The 26,783-nt window shown below is 37.5% G+C and overlaps 2 protein-coding genes across 9 annotated transcripts in view; one reads left to right on the top strand and one right to left on the bottom strand.

Moving 5' to 3' along the window:
* The window catches only part of LOC144967580 (uncharacterized), a 37,008-nt gene extending 13,647 nt beyond the window's left edge, over positions 1 to 23,361 (top strand). Inside the window, exons 1-3 of one of the 5 annotated variants that reach the window (XM_078905030.1) lie at positions 7,637 to 7,693; positions 20,940 to 21,085; positions 22,191 to 23,361. In XM_078905030.1, coding sequence (XP_078761156.1) covers positions 20,949 to 21,085; positions 22,191 to 22,596 — 543 coding nt within the window. In that variant the 5' untranslated portion in view covers positions 7,637 to 7,693; positions 20,940 to 20,948 and the 3' untranslated portion in view covers positions 22,597 to 23,361. Of the gene's footprint in view, positions 1 to 7,636; positions 7,799 to 8,181; positions 8,303 to 20,939; positions 21,086 to 22,190 lie in introns of those variants that run through there. The other 4 variants (XM_078905032.1, XM_078905033.1, XM_078905031.1 and 1 more) reach the window with 4 other exon arrangements.
* LOC144967579 (alpha-ketoglutarate-dependent dioxygenase alkB homolog 4-like) lies at positions 1,625 to 11,481 on the bottom strand. Of its 4 annotated transcripts, none has more exons than XM_078905025.1 (3): positions 10,838 to 11,481; positions 4,211 to 4,489; positions 1,625 to 3,557 (listed from the first exon to the last, which is right to left on the bottom strand). In XM_078905025.1, the coding sequence occupies exons 1-3, from the start codon at positions 10,856 to 10,858 to the stop codon at positions 3,045 to 3,047; spliced, it is 813 nt and encodes a 270-aa protein (XP_078761151.1). In that variant the 5' UTR covers positions 10,859 to 11,481; the 3' UTR covers positions 1,625 to 3,044. The 4 variants fall into 4 exon arrangements, with proteins under 4 accessions (XP_078761151.1, XP_078761150.1, XP_078761154.1 ...); XM_078905024.1 differs by lacking the exon at positions 10,838 to 11,481 and adding an exon at positions 7,136 to 7,518; XM_078905028.1 differs by lacking the exon at positions 10,838 to 11,481 and adding an exon at positions 6,807 to 6,835.
* Positions 23,362 to 26,783: the final 3,422 nt, after the last annotated feature.

Below are 26,783 nucleotides of genomic sequence, written 5' to 3'. Positions count from 1 at the left end.
TCAGATTAAAAATGTTTTTCTCCTCTGTATACACGTTTATGCTCTTTGGAGAAGTATTTCATGAGGGCGTCGGCCATTTTCCCGATAGTTTAGAACCAGTTAATAAGTTACTATGCGTCATTACGAGGGAAGTGACATCACGACTGTTGAACCCTATTTCCATTGTAGCTAATGACATGATACATATGCACTTTTTGTTGTTGGTGTTTTTGTTTTATTCTCCGCAACCTTGGACACGACTGTTTACGCGACAACAGGGCCGACTTGACATGTGAGATTTGGGAAAGCCTTGGCGACGTGATGAACAAGTGTATTATTATTATCATTATTATTATTATTAATATTATTATTAATATTATTATTATTATTCTTATTCTATTTTATTTTATTATTATTATTATTATTATTATTATTATTATTATTATTATTATTATTATTATTATTATTATTATTATTATTATATTATTATTATGATATGATGATGATGATTATTATTATCATTTTTATCATTATCATTGTCACTATTATTATGATGATTAGTATTAATAATAATAATAATAATAATAATAATAATAATAATAATAATAATAATAATAATAATAATAATAATAATAATAATAATAAAAATAATAATAATAATAATTTGTCTTTCTCCAAAATGTTGGCTAAAAATCTGAACGAGCTGGACAAAATCTGAATAAGCCAAATTTAGTCTCGAAAAATCAGTATATATGTAATATTCCTATCATTATCATACATGTGGCATTGCTGAGAAAGTGGTTGGATATGTGAAGATAATGTGTGGTTATGTTGTCTAGTGGGTTGAACCTCGTCTTTGGTCCAAGGTTTGAGTCCTGTGCTGAGCAACGAATAGTTTGAGTTCTTAGGAAAGGCTCTTAACTCACATTCTCTTACTGTACTCAGGTGTAAAATGTGTAACTGGTCGTTAACAGCATCATCTCTATCCCAAAAAGTTTTAGTAATAATGCCTAACAGTTCAGGCATCATGTCTCGTCCTGCATGTTGTGTTGCTGTTGGCTAGCAATCCTTTGTAAATCACTTTGAGCATGTTTAATGGATAGTGCGCTACATAAATGTTCAAATTCTTTTTAAAAAAATAGTTATCATATTCTATTCTATTCTATTCTATTTCATATAACATGTATATTTCGTGAGTGCCCCTCGTGTATGGGGCCAGCTTTTGCTGGTGTGAGTGTGTCAATCACTTTGAGATTTCAGCATTTAGTGTTGATTATTATTATTTCATTATTTTAAAAAAATTGTAGAAGCTAACAATCACATTCCTTCAAGAAGAAAAAAAAAAAAAATGAACCCCCCCCCCCACAAAAAAAAAAAACAATCAAAAAACCCCAAGAAAAATCGAGGGGTGATATGAAAAAATAAAATAAAATAAATCTTTTCGTTTTCGACAGCGTCTCTTGGCGAAACCTCTGAACGCTTTACACCACATACATTTGGTATGTTCAATTCGCTTAATCACATCAAACTTTCTTGTTGAAATTTAATAAACATTTGAATGAGTAAGGCATTGTAAGAAATGAAAGCACCCAAGGCTGACAGGATTTGAAAGTAAGAATCAAAAAAATCAACACAAAGGTAAAAATTGAGCTGGCATTTTCACACTAACAAAAATATTTATTTAATAGGCTAAATACTAAATGTATAAATATGCTTTTTTTTTTTTTAATCTGAACTTATCAAAGGTACAACCCATACTGCAGTGACATAGGATTGATTTTAACTAAATGAAGATTTTGATCTGAAAAATCACGATTAATTTTCTAAATCCAACAACTCAACGCACACATACCCACACAAATATATAAACACTCATACACACACACACATACACACACACACATACACATACACATACTAGTATTTTCTTTTCACAAACATTTTCATGTTATCTATTCTATTATCTATAGTTATGGAAATTTGTTTGATTTTCCATCATAGTGAACTCGAGAGAGTTAAACTTCATTTTAAAGTGGGTACGAAATTGCTAAGAGCTAATGACCGTAAAACTGCTATACTCTGAAAAAAAAAACCCCCAAAAACATGTATTAAAAATTTTGGTCAGAAAATTGTCCTTCAAATATGGCTTGATTAAAAAGTTCATGGCAAGATGATGGTCATTTTAATCAATCAATATTTGAAGGACGAGTCTTCTGGCCAAAATTTTAAATATGTGTTTTTATAGAGTATGGCAGAAAAGTATTGAACAAAAATGAATATGACAGCTTAAAAAAAGAACAAAATAATAAACAGGGAACGTTTCCCCTTAAAATCATGTCTCCGATGTTTATAAAAAAAAAACAACAATCAAAACAAAGGTTATGACACATAAAGTCTTACATCACATCACACTATATGACCATTACAGTATTTGTGTGGCTTTGTGGTGTTGTGGTATGACATTTGCCTTCAGACTGGAAGCTCCAGGGTTCGAGCCCTAAGCATTATTGAGTCCTTGGAAAAGGCTCTTTATTTAATCACATTTGCTCACCATTCTCAGGTGTAAAATGAGAACATGGCTGTTAACTATTTTTGTCCCTGTAAAAAAAAAACGTGATATCGCTAACAGGCGTTATGTCTTGTTCTACCTGTTAAGTTGCTGCTGTCTAGGGATGCCTTGTAAAGCACTTTAAGTGGATATTATGCTTTATAAAGTTGTCCTTCAGAACCATTAGGCCCATAAAGCCGGAATATATCTCAGTTTCTATAGCGTGAAATGGACAATAGCAATTGCTTGCCATTCTTTGGATAGGATGCTAGTCTATTGCAAAGTACTTTCCGCTAGCTCTGACAGAACCAGCTACCCACTACTGGGTGGACAGAGGGGTCAGAAAAAAAATCTTGACCGTACCCAGGATGGATCTTAGTCCCTTTGCAAGTGCTCCACCAACTGAGCTATCTGGACCCCCTATTTTAATAGCTAATAAAATAATTATCCAGCTCTGAAGACACATGATACCATGAGTATTTTTTATGAAACACATCCAATTGACCATGACTTTTTGTCATGAATCACATCCAATTGCACAACCTTCAAATGACAGAGCTAATTTCAACAACTCTCTGCCTTCTTCACCCCTGACACCTTCCAGATTAAACTCATCTGAAAGTTCTCTGAAAGTCATGGCTAATCTTCTACCAAATATGTGCTCTGGGTCAATGCTGTGTCTCCAATTGTAACGAGCTGGTCCTGACACCACAATCAAAGATCGACGAAGCAAAGGCACATGCACTACAGTGTCTGGATGGTCGTCATGAGTGAAAGACAAAACTGAATCAGATAATAAGTTCAAGGTCACCAGCCTCTCGCCCCAAATCCAAATGTCGTCAAAGTGTGGATCAATGTGAGCCCCTCGATCTGATGTGTATTCTAGATTGCACATTTCCACTGGTTCAAATTCCTCGAGTTGTTTGTATGTTTTCATACGCTCGTACAAGAAACGGGAATAGGATGGAAGTCCATTGAATGATCCTAGTTTTAATTTTTGCTTCTTGAAATTCACCTTAGGGCCAAAGTCCTGAATAGAAAATAATAAAATGATTATCAATCAAAAGAATAGAAGGCGGAAACTATTTTCTCTAGATGCATATTAAGTTGCATAAATAGAGGCGCTGAGAATATATAATTCATAATCATAAAAAATTTAGTACATTGCAATTTTATGTCACTTCATTCACATGAGAAGAAAAAGTAATTCAGAGTCATGGCATAGACAAGATGCTATGAAAGTGTAATGCACGTTTAAAGTGTTAACCACCTTTATACATTACTTGTTTTGATAAGGCAAAAGCACTATTCCCTTCTTTTCTATATCACTGACAAAGAATACATAACAATCACTCCATTATCAGCTCCCTTCTGTTCATACCATGCTTGTTCCACGTTTACATACTTACTTATCCGAACCAGCGACCACCTGAGCTCTAGCCCTTCGGTCTTGTGCCATGTTCCACGTTTAAGATACATTAAATAAAGAATTCATGTAAAACCAATATCATTATTTGTTCTTGAATTAATAAGTAATCAAATGTTTTAATTACACAATACACACAAAGAGTAAAAGCAAAAGCAAATTTACGGAAAAAATAAAGCATTTAATGAGTATGAATATAAAATCAAATCTAAAAAAAAAGGTATCTCTCATTCTCTCCAGTGGTGAAAAATACACACCTGTTTTTGTCTCCCCGACTGTGACTTCATAAAAGGTGTGCATGATATTTTCTTGTCCAATTCACACTCTTCATCCTGTGAGACAAAATTTTCGATGATATGAATTCCAGGTAGCTCCATTTCATGATCACTACAGTGATTGCAATGTGACATCGAGGCATAATCATCCAGTTTTTCAGATTTTACAGTAGTAGCAGGTTGCTCTTGGAATTCTGGGCAGGGCCTTTTGTTCCAAGCTTTTTGACAATAAAAGCAATAGTGGTAAACAGCTCTGTGGTTCTGCAAAAAAAAAAAAAGAAAAAAATAATTGGATAAAAGTCAAAGGGAAATGGGCATAATGACTGATATCTGAAATAAATGAAAGGCGGTCCCCATTCATTAGTTGAGTAAGCACCTATAAACCCAACTTGAAACAGCCCATGTTTTTGTATATGAAGAAGAATTTTCTATGCTTTCTACACACCTTTAATATCTCCTCTCTTCGTGTAATAACTCTATTTTTCACTGCGCACACATCGGAGTAACACATCTCCATAAAAGGAGGAAGTAAAAAAATTGACTTCAAGACTTATCGAAGCTGTCAGTTTTTAAATCATAATTGTCAAATAACTTTTTTTCCTCCTAGTGTCACTTAAGAGGTCTATAGAGATGAAAAAGATTAGGTACTGATTCAGCATTGAGGAGTTTGTGGCATAACTCCTATCATAAATTTGCAGCCAGCCGCATGGGAATCAACATTTACGTGTTGAAAATTGACAACAAGCTCAACTGCCAGATCACATGCTTACGCTGCACCTTATGATCTTTGGTTGCTTCTTTGGGACCCTCTAAGCTATACTTTTTCTAAACTCTAACGGAAAGATTAGGAAATTCCTATTCATGTTCGAGAACTTCCAATCGACTGTCTTCCAATATCAGATTTTAGGCAAGTGTGACAGTAGTCCTTCAGAGCCATTGGGCCCATGGAGCCAAAGTTTATCCCAGTTTCTATAGCATGAAATGGGCAATAGCAATTGCTTGCTATCCTTTGGATAGGGCACTCATCTATTGCAAAGTACTTTCTGTCAAATCTAACAGACTCAGCTACCCATTCACTGTTGGGTGGACAGGGGGGTCGGAAAAAATCTCGACTGCACCCAGGACCAATCTTGGTCCCTCTGCGTGTGAAGCGAGTGCTCTACCAACTAAGCTTTCGGTACCCCCAAGTGTGACAGTGTCTTGTGAATTTGAGTGAGGTATGCTGTCCTGCAGCATCCTTGTTTCACACTTTTCTAATCACCATTTATGAAATCAGTTACGACAAAAGACACTTTCTTACTTCCTCATTCTCTTGGTGCTTGATCAGCACATAAGGCTGTCACAGTGGAACGCCATCTTTCTCAGTTGGAGGCCGTTTTTATCATCTGTCCCCAGGATATCCACTAGCTTTCTTTTCTCTTTTGATGCTCCTCCTCCAGGGCTCCAGCAGGCAGCCCCTTCTCCTCTTTCCCTGGAGGGTCCACCTGAGAGCTATCCTGGGAATGGCACTTGAATCCATTCTGAGGACATGTCCAGCCCATTTCCACCTTCTCCTCTTTACAGCTTCGGATACTGGTTAAATTTGTGTATATTTAGCCAGTTGTTTGTTTGAAATTACTTTTTGGCCAGAATATCATCAGCATCCTTAGGCATTTGTTTTGGAATTCATTTAGTTTGTTGGTTTGTTGGAGATGGTGCCTGTCAGTTTCCATGATTCGGACCCATAGAAGAGAACATGTCGAACATTTGTATTGAAGAGGCGTAGTTTTCTCTTGGTGGGACCAATCTTGGTCTCTTAGTGTGTGAAGCGAGTGCTCTACCAACTGAGCTATCAGGAGCCCCAAGTGTGACAGTGTCTTGTGAATTTGAACGGGGTAGGCCTTACTGCAGCATCCTTGTTTCACACTTTTTAAATCACCATTTAGGAAATCAGTTACAACAAAAAATAACCTGCTTCAAATTTAAAAAACACCTCCAGGAATGTTTGTGGCCCTTCAGAGTCATTAGCCACATGGAACCGGAGTTTATCCTGGTTTCTATGGCAAGAAATGGACAATAACAATTGCTTGCTACCCTTTGTCTACCATAAAATACTTACAACTAGATCTAACAGACCCAGCTACCAAATCACTGCTGAGTGAATAAGGGGGTCAGAAAAAACCTCGACTGCACTTGGATCGACCTTGGTCCCTTTGCGTGTGAAGCGAGTGTTCTACCAGCTATTGAGGCCCTCAAGATGAAGAAAATTCCATGAATTTTTACCAATTTTGATTCTTCTAGATCAAGACGTTTTCGTTCTTGGCACCTTATGTTCCACCAAGGAACCAAGAGGATAAGTAAGTTACCAATTCTGAAATAATGAGGTGAACTATTACAGTACAAATTTCTTTTTTGAGCACTAACAATACTAACAAATATGAGGGTAGCTATTTTATTTCGAAGAAGAATTAAGGGTCATCCATCTATAGACCTGATTGAAATATTTGGGAGCGGTGCTAAATAAATTAATAATTAAAATCGTGTATAAAGATTTAAATATTCTAAATAATTCAAGTTTTATATTTAAGACTGTTCTTACCTTCTAGGACTAGTAGGATGGATAGCGGGAGGGTGGAGAGGAAGGAAGTAAAGAATGTATTCATTCCAAATAAAATACACAGTAGAACGCTGAAGTTGCTTTTGTGACTTTTCCTTTACTTTTATAGACACCACTCTTAATAATAATAATAATAATAATAATAATAATAATAATAATAATAATAATGATGATGATGATAATAATAATAATAATAATAATAATAATAATAATAATAATAATAATAATAATAATAATAATAATAATAATAATAATAATAATAATAATAAAGCAACAACAACAAAAATAATTCTGAGAATCTTAGCCTATACCTCAGCACGATTGACGAGAGAGTCAACTTGATTGGATGGGTTTGAGTTTGAGGTACTGGATTTTCCAGTGGAACTCTGGCAAAGACGACACGTTCTGATTCCTTTGCAGCCACAATCTTTGCCTTTTGATGCCATTTTCAAAGAAAGCATTGGATGTTTCTATTATGTAATACTAAAGTTCTAAAGTACTTGTACTTGTTGTGGAACCAGAAAACCAGCCATTGCTGACATTTGCCAAAATTAGATAATTAAAAAGCCAGATTGTTGTTACACCGTAAATAATCGACTAATGCCTTATCAAACTTATACAAAGATACTTTGAGATAGTTTATTCAATAAATCGTCATTTTGCCATTTTAGACCATTTACTTTGAGAGAAAAATTATTTGTTAATTGGGATATGCGTAAATATACTTGGCATGACCATGAAACACCAAATTGGCAAATTACGAAATCTTTTTGTTTTGCGTTAGGAAAAACATTCAGTTTTTCGATCTTTAACTTCATAAAATTAGTTTTTTCCAATCCGAGGCAACAAACCAAACATCAAGATATGAAGTGAGTAGAAAAGTGCCAGAAGACAATAGAGAATAAAAAATTTTTTCGCGGCGGTGGTGGGGTTTGAACCTGCGACCTTATTGGTACGACAACTCCGCCTGGCAGGTGAGAGCGTGGCTCTACCGTGTGAGCTATCCACGAACACAAAAATATTCGTTTCAAACCCAAAGTCATTTCTATATCCCTCTCTCACCCACTTCTTGAGATCGCCGATTCGTTCGCCACCATCGCGAAGTAATTTTGACCAGCAGTTAAGCTTAATAGCCAACATTCTCATCACAAACATATAACATAGAAACGATTGAGACATTGAGTATGCTCCGGTGTATGGGGTGAATTTTTTTAATTCAGAAAAGTGAGTGGAGCAGGCACTTATGTTGGTAACAACAAGATATGAAGTGAGTAGAAAAGTGCCAGAAGACAATAGAGAATAAAAAATTCATATCTTGTTGTTACCAACATAAGTGCCTGCTCCACTCACTTTTCTGAAACCAAACATCCCACTTCAAAATATTGAATTTGAGTTTGTTGTCTAAATCTATTATTTAAACCAATCTACTGTCCTTGTCGCCGATTGTTTATTGCAGTGGTGCGGTCTTTGGGCAAGTAGTAAGAGTATTTTTGTATTTTCTTCGCTGTGTGCTTGCTGCACTTTAGGATGTTAGAGTTAGACTCTTAGACTTAGACTTAGACTTAGACTTCGACTTTTGGACACTTTCACTTTGGTTTGAATTTGGAGTTTGTTGAGGCTTAACCTAGACCGCTTAACTTAGGAGGTCTTCTGAAAGCTCCTCGGCCTAGCATTTCTTTCAATTAGTAATTTCACCGTAGATCTTTTGTCAGGCGTTTATTTATTCAATTTGTTAAAATATAGACCCATAGCCATAGTCACATAGCTAGTCATATTTTTATTATTATTATTATTATTATTATTATTATAGATTGATAGAGTTAGATAGCATTTTAAAAACTCTAGAATAGATAATTAGTGAAAGTTAAAAATGTCCTAATATGACCATTGTTTTGGTTCTCCGCCGCCATTTTTTTTTAAAGTTTAAGCATTGAAAGGTAGTGCAAAGCTCGAAGTAGGAGGTACTGGGTTTAATTTTTCAGCTGTGTATTCAGTCTACCGGAAATAAAAATATTTAAAAAGGACCAATTATCGTCTATACTTACCTTAATCGATAGTGACGACTTTGATACTGAATCTATTAATTATAGGCATCATCAGAAATGGACAGGCATAAAATTTATAGCAATTCAACGGCTTGATAATATCATTTACTGTGTTTTATTTACTCTCAGAAAATCTTGATTGAGAAACCGGGTGCCTGAAATGGATCTCAATTCTCGAAACCGATTTATCAAACATTGATCAGAAATTCTTACCGTGGCTGCGAGATACCTTGCCTGCCAATTTGGCCAAAATTGGCCACACAGAGAATAATGTTTCTACAATTAATTTAAAATTAACATTATCTCTATTTTTAATTTTTCCTAGTCCTTTATAATTTTTTTGTGATTATCAAAACCGATGAATTTTCCAAGGAGATCAGAGTATTAGTATTGCTTGCCCAAGTAAGGTTCTATTTGGTCACTTTTCACATCGATTACTGGCCTCGAGTACGGCTGTGCTTCGAGGTCTCCCCCTCTCTCTCTCCCCCCTCCCCCCCCCCCCCCCCCCCCCCCCCCCGTCCTTTTCTTTCAAAATCATTCCTAGTCCTTTGAATTGTAGGGCTTGTCTATTGTTCATCGTCTATCATGTCTTGTAAAACTATAATTTTTTTTTTTTGACTGGCATCCCATTTTTTCCTTTCTACTGACAACTAGCCCTATAATGACCTCAATGTTTTATAAGCGCCATCAAACCTTTAAAAATAAAAGAGTCCTTAAAAGAATGTAGAGTCATCTTCCTTGCTGCTCACGCCGATATTGTCTACACCAAAAGTGTCCCAAGCTGTAAACTTATAAATAAGTATAGGAACCAAAATAAAAAAATAAAATTCAAGTACAAGTAGCTACAAAGCAGTCCTTAACCTCTCTCTCTCTCTCTCTCTCTCTCTCTCTCTCTCTCTCTCTCTCTCTCTCTCTCTCTCTCTCTCTCTCTCTCTCTCTCTCTATCTATCTATCTATCTATACTCTATCTCCAATTTCTCCCACCCCACCCCCCTTCTCTCTCCGACGCTCCAATAAACACATTCAAGACCCTATAACTATAAAGTTGTTCTCTTTTTTTTTTTTTTGGTTGGTTTTTGTTTTGTTTGTTCGTTTTTGTTTCGTTTTTCTCTGGATTCATAATGTTATGTACAAGAAATACACAAGGCAATACATTTTGACGCCTCACTGTGTTCTAAATGAAAATAATAATCTTAAAAGTGAGTAAAAGTAAATAATTTTTTTTAAAAATTAAAAGTCGATCAAACTTCTTGAGTCACCAGGAATGGCGTCAACGTGTTGAACTTGAAAATTAAGAATTTTTTGCCAAGGGAGTACACAGGCGTGCCCGAGGCCAGTGATCGATGTGAAAAGTGACCAAATAGAACCTTACTTGGGCAAACAATACTAAAACTCTGATCTCCTTAGAAAATTCATCGGTTTTGATAATCATAGAAATTCTAACGGACTAGGAAACATTAAAAATAGATATAAATGTCAATTTTAAATTACTTATAGAAACATTATTCTATGTGTGGCATTCTGGCCAAATTGGCCAGGCCAATGGCTATCTCTGGCCAATATCTGGCAACCATGGTATCGAGAATTGAGATCTATTTCAGGATCCCGATTTTGAACAACTCTCACTCACGACTTTCCAAGAGTAAATAAAACGCTGTCAATGATCTATGTGACGAGCGATTTTCTTTCACTGCGTGTTTCTTTATCATTCGTCAGCGTCTCGGTTCAAAACCACTTCAAACCTAGTGGACGAGACATATATATTTGCCAAGGCAGATTAACACCTCAAGTAAGATAATCAAAACATGGACAGCCTTTCTCCAATAAAGCTCCAAATCTTTCTAACGGAAATTCTGGTCGTTAGGTGGGAAACATTTCCATGGTATAACGGAACATTCACTTTCAGCTTAAGGCTTATTTACCTGTTCAAATTGTCTGCCCATTGTATTCATGCCACCTGCTAATTACCTTTTCCAAACAAGTCGCCATCGTGCATATGCCCTGAGGTCCTTGTCTCGTTCAAGAGTCGCTTAATTGCAATTACTGTTCTTGTCTCTCCGGCAATTCTCCGTTATTCTTTCTTACCAAAGCATCTGGATATCATTGGCTATCTAAAACAGAAGATTCTTCGGATTGGCTATTCCCATAATTCAGACGCTCTTTTCCATTTCATAAAACCAAATTCATCTAGGAATCTTATCACACACACGCTAAGAAGCCCACGAGAAAAGAGCTATCTCTCCAATTTCAAACTTGTAAAAGTTTGTCTATCTCGGCTGGAGGTCCTTGTCCTGATCCTGAGTCCTGGCCATTTTCCTGGTCCTTTTCCGTGTCGTTGGAGCACCCAGTTGTGCCGAATCCCTGCATCCCAGTCCTTGAACAGCGGTAAAACCCTGATGTCAGCCTAACTACAACACACTGTTGTGATGTCCAGAAAATTCTGCAAAGCAGGCGCCAACCCTGGAACTAGCTGATACATTTGCCTCAGTCAAGCAAGCCGACGGGATAAAGATAAGCCAAACGGGCTTATACCATTTTCAAATGTATTTTCCACAGACACATATGATTATATCAAAGTAACAAATATATATATACTAGATTAGATCCACTCAATTAGAGCTATTCTTCCTGATATTAAATAAATACTTATTCTTTCTATCTTTTCCTGTAACAATCTAATTAAACTTTATGTATAGAATTGTTATTATTGCATTGGGCGTTACTATTGTCTTGACTCACTTGTTATTAATACAATTAAGTTATAAGGGACCCTAAGGCAATTCTTAATCACCCCTAGATTAAACCTGAGCCGTTTGTGATATAGGTTGAGTGGTGCAGCTGGTAACGAGAGCCCTAGCGCGCATACTAGTTCGAATCCAGACCATTGAGCTATCGGTTGGACTCGATCCCACAAATTAACACACACAACCCGTCACAAAATGGTAGGCTCGTCCGGGATTATGAATCTTTAATATAAAATAATATGTGAGTCATTAATTTAGATATAATATTTAAACACCCATTATTTACTTCTGCTACTATCTCAATTTAACAATAGCATTCTATTACATTGGGGGCTCGTAAATATATCTACCTTAAATCAAACCAATCAATAAATCATTTGATTAATTAATTACAAATATCATAGGGAAGAAATCTTATTTATTATTGAAAAGTCACTGTGGTTACATTTGAAATTGGAACATGCCCATTTTTCTATATTTTCACTAATCTATAATTAGTTTACTAACACTGATTTATGATTATGATTATGACAACCATGTTAATTTAATTATGCATAGTTAGGCAACGTAATTTTAAAGCAGTTTACAAAACATAAATTGTTATTTCATTGCCACTTTTTTTATGCCATTGTTGCCATAAATTCTGGACCTTCAGCCGAGAATACCCCCCCCCCCCCTTCCGAGAATACCCCCCCCCCCTTCCGAGAATACCCCCCCCCCTTTCCGAGAATACCCCCCCCCCCCCTTCAAAAATTAAGTTAAACAAATCTTAATTAAAAATTACAGTCACTCTAACTTCAAGTTAGGCCATCTTGCAAGTTGTTGTTTACACGTGTAACGGTAAATAGTATTATCTCTCTATTGACACGAGCACGCCAAATTAAGCCCCAGGCAATAACCACTCTTTCTAAGTATTGTGTCACTGTGTGTGTCATATTTTGAAATTTGGCTTAGCGAACCCTAGCACTTTTCAACAGTGTGTTGTCACTTACTTCACTATCATTCATTATCTGTGCTTCAGAATTCTTCATTCATATTTAACCCTTACTGGCAAGGTTCCATTTGTTTGCTTTCTGCCCTACTCTTTCTGGTTCAATTCCATCTATAGCATCATCCTAATTCACCTTCTGCAGTTGTTCAATCTGTAATTAATCAGCCATGGCTACTGGTGTTACAATCAGACGCGAGTTTATCCAGTTAGGAAAAGAATTGGGCCTTTCTGGTGAACAGTTATCTGCCTATGTCACTGAAAACGCAGAAAGGGAGATTACTAGATTAGAAGAGGAAGAGAAGCGTGCTAGATTAGAGGAAGAGGAAAAGCGGAAACATGAGCAATTATTGAAAAATAAAGATCTCGAACTGGAACTTCAACGCACCCGCCAGAAAGAAATTGAAATGTCGTTAACAAGAGACATGGCAGAAAACCGACTCTCTACCCATAGCCCCATTCCATCCAGTCAGGGCAATGGAAGCATTGATAAAGTCATGTCGTTCCCGGTAGAAACTTTCAACCCACACATTGAAGGGATTGATCAATGGTTAACGCGATTCCAGGAGTTAGCGATCTCGTATGATCTTCAGGAGGACAAATGGGCACTCAAAGCGTCTCAGCATCTCAAGGGCAAAGCCTATGATGTTTACTCTCGCCTGACACAGGACAACAAAAATAACTTTCAGGAGCTAAAGTCATCCCTACTGAGACATTTTGATGTCAGCTCAGAATCCTATCGTAGACGATTCCGAACATTAAAGAAGGACAGGCATGAAACATACCACCAGTTGGCAGATCATCTGCAACTCAGCCTCCAACAATGGTTGAAACTATCTGGCAACCCAGACACCTATGAGGGATTAAACCAGCTTATCATGGTGGAACAGCTGAGAGATGCAATGCCCCTGGATGTCCGTCGTTTTGTCGATGAGCAAGGCGCTCATAAACTGGACGATATAGTAACATGTGCTGACCGGTTTGCAACAGCGCAAGAAAATCACCTCACAGAAAGGAGACAACACCGGATTCAAAACCCATCCACCTCACATGAAGATAGAGCTACATCTCCACCACCATATGAAAAGAAGAATAACAATAATCAATACGAAAGAAGTAACACAACACAACACAAACAACACGTATACTGCAAGAACTGTAATATGAAGGGACATTTGACAGAGGAATGCCGTCGCGACAACAAACGTAACGGCCATCAAAAGGGAAAACCTGTCAGTGTAAATGTAGGTCGCACAGTTGGGAACCACCCACTTCATAAAACAGAAGAATCTTCGAATCACCCTCCAGTCATTGACACAGTCAAGGTAAATGGACAGAATGTGACCGTTCTCTACGACACGGGATTAGACTATCACGCGGTCGTAGCACGAGACTTGGTTCGGCCGGACCAATTCACAGGCGAGATTATCGAGATTCAATGCCGCCACTACAGACAGCCCATCTCTGCCACTTCCGATTGCTAATATCGAAATAACCTCTCCATACGTAGTAGGAACTATACCTGCAGGAGTACTAGATTCACCTACTTACCCTCTCATCCTTGGATGCAAATACGTATTTCTCGGAACGCCCAAACACCCATTTCACGCCTGTCACGCGAGGACAAGAGCACAGGATCAACGGAATATGCCGCCGTTATCACAAAATCCTGGACCAAAGGAAATGAGGAAGGCACAGACCGAGGACACGACTCTCTCACGCTACTTCGCCAAAGTGACGGAAGTTAGTGACAAGAATAAAAAGGGAGATTTCATAATACAACAAGAGTTGTTATACAGAGTCTCTGGCAAAAAACGCCATCAGCTCGTCGTCCCCTCTACGCATCGCCGACAGATTCTAGACATGGGACACAACATACCTTTCAAAGGACATGTGGGAATCGCTGCCACAACGGAGCGCATCTCAGCCCACTATTTCTGGCCTGGTATTTCGGATGACATCAAGAGCCATATAAAGTCATGTCAAAAATGCCAATGGAAACCAGATCAAACAAACACAGCTCCAGTAACCTTAGGTTCGATTAGGACTGTAAACTCTCCCGTTCAATACACGGGCGCAAACATCATGAGACATTATTCACGCACAAAGAGACGGAATAAAAATGATCTCAAACGATGGAATCAAGATGATACCAAGATAAGAAATCAAAATGATGCCAAGATAAGGAATCATAATGTTGCCAAGCAACGAAATCAGGGAGGAACAATAACTCCTGAATTTAAAAATGTTGGACAAACCAGGAACGCTTCACACTGCGAGAACGCTTTCTGCGCTATAAAAAGGACCCTGACGTCACTACCCGTGCTGCGCTTACCTGGGGTCTGATTCATGGAGCGGGACTACGACGATAGTCCTAGACTAAATCCGTTGTCTCAGACTAAAAGGCGTTGTAAGATATTCATGAAGCCGGACTACGCGAAGTCTTAGACTAAACGAGGGACTAAACGGGTGGAATTTACACCCGCGATTTAGCAGGCGTAAATATCGTAGTCTGGGACTAAATTTCAAAATCATAATATGGGCTATACGCTGGTGGGAGTAATTGTACTGCGATTAGAACAAGAGTACTCGACAGTTTTTGATTTATTTATTTATTTATTTATTTATTTATTGGTTTTGTTTATTTTATTTTCTTTACTTTTCTCGAAGATTCGGCAATCGCACATACACTCCTCATCTTGCCCATTCAAAACACTCTGCAGGGACTCCTCCCCCCCCCCCCCCCAACACACAGTTTCATAGTAACTTCCTCCTCCTCCTCCTCCTACTATTACTACCACTACTACTACTACTACTACTACTACTACTACTACTACTACTACTACTACTACTACTACTACTACTGCTGCTGCTGCTGCTGATACTTTCACTATTATCATTACTCCTACTACTACTACAACTACTACTACCACTACGACTACTTCTACTACTACTACTACTACTACTACTACTACTGCTGCTGCTACTACTACTACAAGTTCTACAACAACAACAACAACAACAACAACAACAACTACTACTACTACTACTACTACTACTACTACTACTACTACTACCACTACTACTACTACTACTACTACTACTACTACTACTACTACTACTACTACTTCTAGTACTACTACTACTACTACTACTACTACTACTACTACTAATACTATTATTACAACTACTACCATTACTACTACTACTACTACTACTACTACTACTACTACTACTACTACTACATACTACTACTACTACTACTACTACTACTACTATACATTTCTTTTATGTCTTTTATCGTCCATTATTTTCTAGAAATGTCACGTCTCTCACTGGCCTTATCATTTCTATCACACCGCGCTAACGATTCGTTCACACTCCAACCATCGTTGAGTACAGACGATGTGCAATTTATACTGCATTTCATCTTATTTATTTTCAACGTTTATTTTTTTATTGTTGTGCCGACGAAGGGTTTGTACCTAGGACTACATAATAATATAGATGTCGCTGGTTTGTACCCGAAACGCCCATTGTCTGTTTTGTTTCCACCGATTCCTCTCCATCATCACTCTTTCGTTAGTATTTTCGGGACCCCATGCTTCAGGCAGCGCCCACCGCTCTCTACTTAGAACAATGCTACACCGTGGATAAGAATCATTTAAGTGCCATCGTTATTTATATTTACTAAAAACATTACACACACACATTCTCAAACAATTTTTACACCCCTAAACTTGTCTCACACTATTTTTATTTGTGGGGAAAAAACAACAACAAACAAACAAACAAAAAAACGATCAAAACAAACACGAAGAAGAAGTAGATATGATTTCTGTGCCACTTCGTATGACGCATGCGCAGCTGGAAAAGTAGCACATTTCTATGACGTGTTGTGGTACGTTTCCGAGGAATCCCCAGTTAAAAATAGATTGACCTCTGTAGTCTGAGACTTCGCAAGCGTAGTCAGAGACTTGATAGTCAGGGACGAAGTCTGACTCCATGAATAGCTTACTGTCCGTAGTCTCAGACTTCCCAAAGTCTTAGACTACAAAGTCTCAGACTTTGCTATAGTCTGAGACTACCATAGTCCCGCTCCATGAATCAGACCCCTGACACCAAACAACCTTTCATTCTGAGGACAGAAGCAGGAAAAATTGAAATAGACGCATCGTTACTTCAACCTGACCTCGATGACCCTACAGTCCTACACCCTGTTGCTTACGCAAGTAGAAAATTATCGCCTGCGGAACAAAGATACTCAACAGTGGAGCAGGAATGTCTTGCCCTGGTATGGGCCATACAAAAATACCAAATATACCTTTATGGACGTCACTTCACTGTTCAATGCGACAATCAGCCACTTCTATTTCTGGCCACAGCTCAACAATTAAACGCTAAACTCATGCGTTGGTCGCTAATACTACAGCAATTTTCGTTCCATGTGGAATTCATCAAAGGCACTGATAACCATGGAGCCGACTTCTTAAGTCGCCATCCGGTATCCGATGACGCCACAACAGCATAACCGTACTTCCAGTACTATCTTATTGTCCACGTTTCTCAGATGATTTTAAACTAGACTTAATTTTAATCTCACAAGGAGATTTTTCAAGAGGGGGAGAATGTGACGAGCGATTTTCTTTCACTGCGTGTTTCTTTATCATTCGTCAGCGTCTCGGTTCAAAACCACTTCAAACCTAGTGGACGAGACATATATATTTGCCAAGGCAGATTAACACCTCAAGTAAGATAATCAAAACATGGACAGCCTTTCTCCAATAAAGCTCCAAATCTTTCTAACGGAAATTCTGGTCGTTAGGTGGGAAACATTTCCATGGTATAACGGAACATTCACTTTCAGCTTAAGGCTTATTTACCTGTTCAAATTGTCTGCCCATTGTATTCATGCCACCTGCTAATTACCTTTTCCAAACAAGTCGCCATCGTGCATATGCCCTGAGGTCCTTGTCTCGTTCAAGAGTCGCTTAATTGCAATTACTGTTCTTGTCTCTCCGGCAATTCTCCGTTATTCTTTCTTACCAAAGCATCTGGATATCATTGGCTATCTAAAACAGGAAGATTCTTCGGATTGGCTATTCCCATAATTCAGACGCTCTTTTCCATTTCATAAAACCAAATTCATCTAGGAATCTTATCACACACACGCTAAGAAGCCCACGAGAAAAGAGCTATCTCTCCAATTTCAAACTTGTAAAAGTTTGTCTATCTCGGCTGGAGGTCCTTGTCCTGATCCTGAGTCCTGGCCATTTTCCTGGTCCTTTTCCGTGTCGTTGGAGCACCCAGTTGTGCCGAATCCCTGCATCCCAGTCCTTGAACAGCGGTAAAACCCTGATGTCAGCCTAACTACAACACACTGTTGTGATGTCCAGAAAATTCTGCAAAGCAGGCGCCAACCCTGGAACTAGCTGATACATTTGCCTCAGTCAAGCAAGCCGACGGGATAAAGATAAGCCAAACGGGCTTATACCATTTTCAAATGTATTTTCCACAGACACATATGATTATATCAAAGTAACAAATATATATATACTAGATTAGATCCACTCAATTAGAGCTATTCTTCCTGATATTAAATAAATACTTATTCTTTCTATCTTTTCCTGTAACAATCTAATTAAACTTTATGTATAGAATTGTTATTATTGCATTGGGCGTTACTATTGTCTTGACTCACTTGTTATTAATACAATTAAGTTATAAGGGACCCTAAGGCAATTCTTAATCACCCCTAGATTAAACCTGAGCCGTTTGTGATATAGGTTGAGTGGTGCAGCTGGTAACGAGAGCCCTAGCGCGCATACTAGTTCGAATCCAGACCATTGAGCTATCGGTTGGACTCGATCCCACAAATTAACACACACAACCCGTCACAATCTAATTAAGCCGTCAAATTGCCATAAATGTTATGCCTGTCCACTTCTGATGATGACTACCCTACAATAGGCTCAGTATCAATGTCGTCATGATCGATTAAGGTAACAAGTATAGACGATAATTGGTCCTTTTTAAACATTTTTATTTCCGGTGGACTGAAAACACAGTTCCTTTTTTCTTAGGGTTAGTTGAGGGAATATTTGGGTTATTTCCCTTAGCAAGAGGAGCTTCTTGAAGGCCTCCCTAATAGAGCGCTAAATAAATTTATAAGATCAACAGATCAAGTAGTCATTCAGAGCCATTAGGCCCATGGAACCGGAGTTTATCCCACTTTCTATAGTGTGAAATGGACAATAACAATTGCTTGCTACCTTTGCCTTTGGGTAGGATGCTAGTCCATTGCGTAAAGCTCTTTCCATCGGATTTAACTGGCCCTACAACTGCTGGGTGGGTAGGGGCGAGGGGTGGGGGGGATGAGATCACAATGAACCATTTTTTGCACTTTTCCTATGGTAGGTGATATGAAATTTTGTGGAAAACAGTGAAGGCTGCCTGAAGCCGGTGATAGTAAAATACTAACAAAAGAGTGAAAATGGAAAGGCTTCGTATGGGAACAAAACAGACAATGGACGTTTCGGGTACAAACCCTTCGTCAGCACAACAATACACAAATAAACGTGGAAAACAAATAAAATATAATGAAAAATACTACTACTACTACTACTACTTCTACTTCTACTCTACTACTACTTCTACTACGACGACGACGAAGACTACTACTACTACTACTACTACTACTACTACTACTACTACTACTACTACTACTACTACTACTACTACTACTACTACTACTGCTGTTGCTGCTGCTGCTACTACTACTACTACTACTACTACTACTACTACTACTACTACTACTACTACTACTACTACTACTACTACTTCTACCACCACTACTACTACTACTACTACTACTACTACTACTACTACTACTACTACTACTACTACTACTACTACTACTACTACTACTACATACTACCTACTACTACTACTACTACTACTACTACTACTACTACTACTACTACTACTACTACTACTACTACTACTACTACTACTACTACTACTACTACTACTACTACTACTACTACTACTACTACTACTACTACTACTACTACTACTATACTACTACTACTACTACTCTACTACTACTACACTCACTACTACACACTACTACTACTACTACTACTACTACTACTACTACTACTACTACTACTACTACTACTACTACTACTGTTCATACTACTACAACTACAACTCTACCTACCTATCTATCTATCTATCTATCTCCCAATTCATAGTCACCAACCTTCCAAGCTATCTCTCATTGTGTCCACTCATCCACTTATTTATCCATTAATATACATATAGACCCAGCTATCACCCGGCTGTTTACTCGCCCTCTCTCAACACCCCCCCCTTTTTTCTCTCTTTCTCTCTCTCTCTCTTTCTCTCTCTCTCTCTCTCTCTCTCTCTCTCTCTCTCTCTCTCAATCCCCCCTCTCTACCGGTCCGCCTCACCCCCCCGTTTTTTTGTTGTTGTTGTTTTGTTTGTTTGTTTGTGTTTTTTTTTGTTTTTGTTTTTCTCTCTCCCCTCTTTTCTATCTATCTATCTATCTATCTATCTATCTATCTATCTATCTATCTATCTATCTATCTGTCTATCCATCTATCTGTCTATCCATCTATCTATCTATCTATCTATCTATCTATCTATCTATCTATCTATCTATCTATCTATCTATCTATCTATCTATCTATCTATCTATTTATCTGTATATTCCACTTTACTACCACATCACCATCCAACCGTTCATATTTCCTTCTTGAAGATTCGACCTTCGCTCATCCAACAACCCCCCCCCCCCCCCACCTCGGCCGTGACTTTTTCACCTCGCCCCCTCCACCGCCCCCTACTGTTTCACTACAGCTATCTACTACTACTACTACTACTACTACTACTACTACTACTACTACTACTACTACTACTACTACTACTACTACTACTACTACTACTACTACTACTACTACTACTACTACTACTACTACTATGTCTTTTATCTTCCATTATTTTCTGGAAGGTTCTGTTCCCTGACGCTGACCTTTTCTTATCAATTAGATCACCCCCCTGCGGCACCCTATCCTCTACCCACGCCACGGTAACATCTCATTCATACTGCAACCACCATTGAGTACAAACGATACCAGTTATTTTTCATTATATTTTATTTGTTTTCCACGTTTATTTGTGTATTGTTGTGCTGACGAAGGGTTTGTACCCGAAACGTCCGTTGTCTGTTTTGTTCCCATACGAAGCCTTTCTATTTTCACTCTTTCGTTAGTATTTTATGAAATTTTGTACTTATTTTTATTTTTATTTTCAGATAAAAACAATGACCTCAGAGGGAGTCTCCCATTCACACACCCTTTATGCACAGCTTGTAAGTAAAGCTCAAAGCCATGAGCACGAATCAGAGTTGTACGAATTGGCACAACTGGCTGGAGTAACTATGGACCCAGATGTATTTAAGTAAGTATAATATCTTGATGGTCTAAATGTAGTGTCCTACTGCGGGTTTGTAGTCTTGTTGTAAACCAGGGAGCAGGCACTGGTGCAGAATAAAAATCTAGAAATGTGAGTGCTAAACAGGGCCAGATAAAGAAGCAGGAAAGATACAAGAAAAAGAAAACAAAAACATCCCAAAAATTTAGTCTGCCTAGGCTGGGGATTGATCTGAGGTTCGAGGCACGCAGATTTTTTTGGGATGATTTTTTTCTTGTATTCAGGAGATTTGAGGTTCAACCCCCAGTCGAGGCAAGCTGACATTTTTTTTCTGATTTGTCTGACACTGTTCCATTCACACTTTATCAGATTTTTATCTTGTACTAGTGCCTGCTCCCTTATTCACTACAAGTCTGTCAAAAAACCTGTTAAATTTGGATCTTGACATGCGAACAAGTGAGTTTATTGAAGTGGCAATTCGGACTCGAGTCTGAATAAATAACCTCAGAATTTAGAAGGATTGTTGTCTCAAATTCCTGATTTTATTTGGACATTGTATAAAGTTGTTAGAAAAGCTTCTTGTTTATACCAGTTACTTTTACCGACTTTTGTTCCTTTTGAAGGGTTTTTAACTCGTTTCTTTTTAATTTGTAATGGACTTTCAATTGATTAATGATTTTGTCTTTCTCACAAATGATAGCATGTTTAGACTTCCTGTTGATGATAGTATATATACTATTATCATTTTTATTTGCACTAATTTTATGGAATTGTCAATAATAAAAATTACAATAAATTGAAATTAGAAAAAAAAACAAAAACAAAAAAACACATCTTTTTTTGCTAAGGGAGACTAGGCTATTCAGACTCTCTGAAGATGATGGCCATGGACAGAGGAAGATGGAGGTCCTTCGTTGCTGCCCTACATGGACAGTAAGCTAGTAAAGTAAATCTTCCCAGAATTATAAAATGAGGAGAGTTATTTAACACCTTGATAAATTTCCAGACATTGCAGACGAGTAAAAGTGTGTTGCTACTATACTGTTATTGAGATGAATTCCTTTTTTCGTTTTTTTTTTCACTAAATTTTTCTTAGCTGTTGTCACAATTATTGTCTCGTTCATTTTTTCAGGATTGTCCTTGACTTACTTGAGATGAAATGTTCCCCAAAGACGATTGCAGACATTTTGCATTCGATGCTCAAACACAGCAGTTTCAACTCTGCAAGTGACCTTCATCTTGACATCAGTCAGTCTGAGTCCAGCAGAAATGCTAGCAATTTAGGACAACGTACAAGTGCTGTGTCCACCCATTCCATTTCCCCTTCCTCTGCCTCACATCACAACCACAGTGCCGTCAAATCAGGATCTGCCGATCACTCTCGTTATAGCAACATTACAGTGAGATCAAATTCAGGGGAGAGGAGGTCTGGAGTTTCACAATCATCAAGTGCATCAAGACTTCACTCTAGACCAGATTCCTCATCGTCGTCTTCTTATTTAAGTAAAGGGGATAAAAAACCCAGAAAACACCGCTGATTTTAAAAAGTGTTAAAGATTTTTTCCTAAGTTATTTTTCACCTCGGAAGGCATTCAAAACATTATGTATTAGATCTTAATTTTATTGAATGTACACATTTATACAGATTTTATTTTTCGTTATCGCAAGCCTTGCAAGTGGTTTTGATTCATATTTACCAAGCCCTCTTTTTACAGTGCAATCTGCATAAAGTCAACATATCCTGTTGGTCTCAAATTTTTGTTTCTTCATCTAAGTGTGTATCCATGATAATGGATAAGGGCAACCTTGCTTAACACTTTTGGGATGTATCCCGTATATGTACGGACCGGTTGTCGGTCATGTAGACTAATCCCATATATACAGTGCAGCATGTAAATCTTGAAATCATGGAAATCTCGAACACATGTAAAATTCCTGTTTTAATCTCTCTATTTTGATTGTACTGGCAATACGAAAATATTGAACACTATCTAACACTCAAAAACAGTTTATAGAAGTATAACACCCATTTTATTCCATACAAATCATTTTCCCAGAATTTTTGCAGAAGACCAAAAAATACACAAATTCAATAAATCACATCATTAAAACTGTAGAGTGGTGCAGTTTTTTTTAAATGTAATAGTAAATATTAAACTAATTGCGTATCAAATTTCATTAAGATACAACCACAACTTTTTTGAATATTAGTTGTAGAGATTGTTAAGAAGTTTGGTAAATTGAGGTTAAGAGATTTGTTGTTGTTGTCTTAACTATCAAAATAAAGGAATTTAAAAAATATTTGCCACCTAGTTTTTCTTACACTTATTTATCCGGGGGGGGGGGGGGGGGGGGGGGGGGGGGGGCAGCGTTGTACAGGTCAATGTCTTTGCTTTTTTCACAAAAACTAGATCATTTTTATAGCAATATACATTTAATATGCTCAAAGCATTTTACAAGACTAGACCACACAGTTGCACAAATGGTATAAGCTAGATTCCGGTCTGATCAAGTGCCTCGAGCCAGACTGATCATTGATATTTTGCGGATGTTTTCTTTCTTGTATATTTCTTTCTTGCTTTGTCTGGTACTGTTTCATACACACTTTTTCAGATCTTCATCTTACGCTGGTTCCTGCTCACTAATTTCTCAAGCTAGATTCCCTACTGCACTGCGTAGTCTTAAGCAAGTCACCTAGCACTATCTTTCTTTACAGCTCTGCACTTCTGTTGATGCCTGGATTATTCTAGTCTTTTTAAAGACAAATTAATTTGTCCAGAGTCCCTGGCTGAGAGGAAAACAGTCAAATGTATAGTGTTAGTTTTTGGAGGTGATATAATTTTAAAATAAATTTGAACACATGTAAACATTTGAGTGTGTTGATCTTAAAGGGATCCTGTGCTTATGTTTGGATGAGACTTTTAGGTGATCTCAAACTAAGTACACTCCAGCACTGTCTCTTCGAACTGCTTGGGGCATGCAAAAAAGTTCAAGGAAACTGTGCCTTTCCATAACGACTAGATAATGTAAATGTTGCTGCTCGAAGCTCGAAGAAATAACAATGTGAAATTGAAAGTAAGCTTTAATTTAATATAGGAAAACATATTTATTTATAACGACTAGATAGGGAGGGGGAGGGGGGCAGTATGGACTTTGCTGCGCACCCAAAAGATACCCAGTTTGAATATCCATCACGTTTTGTTGCCTTCAGCAAGCCACCTCTCCCTGACTCAATTTGCAGCGCTGAGCTGTGGTTGATATCAGTTTTCCCTTGGATTATACCCTAAAGACAAATCTCCGCTTCAAGATAATAATGTAAATTATTTATTCCGTGCCTATTCCATATATTCAAATTCAAACAGTTCTGGGCGTCTTTTCAAAACAAACATCAAAGCTACAATAACAGATCATACACAAAACATGCTTAAGAAGTTCATATCATGAAAAATAATTCATAAAGGGTGACTGGTTTTAATTTATCAAATATTTCCTAATAAAATAAGTATTAATATTTGTCTTAAAAGTGGCTTCTGTATTACATTTTCTTAAGGAAATTGGACGAGAGTTCCAAATAGAAGGGGCAGCATGAGAAAAAGACCTATCAGAAAACTTTTTGGAGCCTTTTTTGGCAACAGTTAATCAGAGATGATCACTAGATCTTAAAGTTCTGGAAGGAGAGTACAATGAAATAAGGTTGCATGAATATGAAGGAGCAGTTTTGTTGATTCAGCAAAGAACAGCAATTTTGTATTTGAGTTTTAATTCAACAGGAGTGGAGTGACAATAACATGAGTGTAATATGATCTCTTGCCCTTTTTCTTAGAATGATCATAGCTGGATGATTTTGGATGCGCTGTAATTTGTGAAGGAATGTTATGAAAGGGCGAATTACAGTAATATCCAAGAAAATATAAATTATGCAACTAGAGTTTTTAGGGCAGCACTATTTAAAAACTTTGATATTTGTGAAATCTTTCTAAGTTCGAAATGCAATATTAGATAGTTAATATGTTTTTCCATGGATAAGTCATTTTAAAAGTATATACCTACGTTTCTAGCTTTTTCTGCGAAAATAAAGGGAACTTTATTATTACTATTACTTACTTTATTCACATGTTGAGGGAGATAACATTATACAAGGCATGTTACATGGGAGGGGGGGGGGGGGGGGGGGGGTCTGCTGTACCACAAAATTTCATTTACCGTCGTAGCCAGCTATTACTATTAGCAAATCTTGGCGCGCCGCATTAAAATTAGAACGAATGGCGAAGTGATAGAATAAGCTGATATTTTTTTCGTTGTAAATCGTCTCTCTGCTTTGTATTATATTTGTTCTTTGAATGTTTTATGTAAGTATTTGAGTGATTTCCTCTCAGTGGAATTTCTGTGATTGTGTCTGGATAAGACTTGCAGGTGATCTAAAACTATGCACAATGATAGTATGCTCTTGGAATCTACATCTGATCCCTATATAAACCATTCCCCTTTTGCTTACATTTTCGTGTATGCTTTCAATTGTAAACCTATAATTTTTTGACTCTCCTAATTTCTTACTTTTTATTGGCGTTGGAATGACCTTAATGTGGCATAAGCGTCGTAAAACCCTTAAAAACATAAACTGTAGATGTGAAGATTCCCTCCATGCTTTCATCCTGGAATGGGACAATATAGATATTTGCCATGGCTCTGGATGGGTACCTTCGCTGAGGGGGAAATGGTCTAATTCACGCTTATTTTATTTATTTAATTTCATTTAGTGTATTTTTATGTTTATTTTGTTTTGTTATTATTTCTTTTTAGGTTATTTCGTTTGGCATATGTCCCCTCCTCAATTTGAGAACACGTATGTTTGTTACTAGTCTACCATGAAAATCATTATGTATGATGAACATGGGAATAACTTTTTGGTTACTTTAAACAATTTGAAAGGCACACCTGCTACACTCCAAAATATCTGGTAACAATCTTTATCAATAAATTTATTATCCACTGTTGTGGTGTGGGGTTTTCTGGCCCCCCCATTGTAAGCGGAGGGTCGCTCTTGTTGTGTCTTCTATCTCCCACATAATCTGTTTTCACTTTCCATGTTGCTTTATGTCTTTGTTCTGGATTGATTTTCTCACAGGTCCTGGCAGTGATCCTTATCAGAGAGGAAGTAAAGTCAATTGTATTGTTTTTCTAGTAAATCATCTATATTCAAAGCACTTGAGAGTATCCTTCATATCTGGATCCTTTGCTTGTGTCTGGATGAGACTTTATGGTAATGAGAAAATTCAATGGAATCGGGTTATGTAAGAAACAGTGCCAGACAAAGTAGAAAGAAAAATAAAACAGAAAAAAATCATCCTGCCTCAAGTAGCGATTGAACCTCAGAACTGACATGCTACCGTTACACCACCCTATAGTTAAGGCAAATTAATGCTTATATTCTTCTCTACACTAAACGTTTTGGGTGTGAACCCTCGTCAGCATCACGGTACACAGATGATCACAATGAGAGGATAAGAACAAAGAGACATTCCAGTGGGCTCCATTTATATGTAGAATAATTCAAATAAGGCCTTAAGGATGTATTGTTACTTGAACCTTTAATACATACAATGTGTTTCTGTGTTTGCATCAAGTGAGAGGTGCTGGAAAATGAAACATTAAAAAAACCCAGCAAAACCCTCAAATACTAGAGCATTTAATAGAGCAATGTCCACTAAATGTGCTCAAAACGCTT

The sequence above is a fragment of the Berghia stephanieae genome, chromosome 3 (genome assembly GCF_034508935.2).
Source record: "Berghia stephanieae isolate SIO BIC M18660-M18661 chromosome 3, UCSD_Bste_1.3, whole genome shotgun sequence".
Classification (NCBI taxonomy): Eukaryota; Metazoa; Mollusca; class Gastropoda; order Nudibranchia; family Aeolidiidae; genus Berghia; species Berghia stephanieae.
This window is presented reverse-complemented; position numbering and strand designations above follow the sequence as displayed.

Excerpts from the sequence above, each read along its gene's own strand:
- LOC144967579 (XM_078905024.1), bottom strand. The coding sequence starts at position 7,285 with ATGCTTTCTTTGAAAATGGCATCAAAAGGCAAAGATTGTGGCTGCAAA. Across the intron at positions 4,490-7,135 it reads CTCTCGTCAATCGTGCTGAG|AACCACAGAGCTGTTTACCA; the intron begins GTATAGGCTAAG and ends TTTTTTTTGCAG. Across the intron at positions 3,558-4,210 it reads AGTCGGGGAGACAAAAACAG|GACTTTGGCCCTAAGGTGAA; the intron begins GTGTGTATTTTT and ends TTTTCTATTCAG.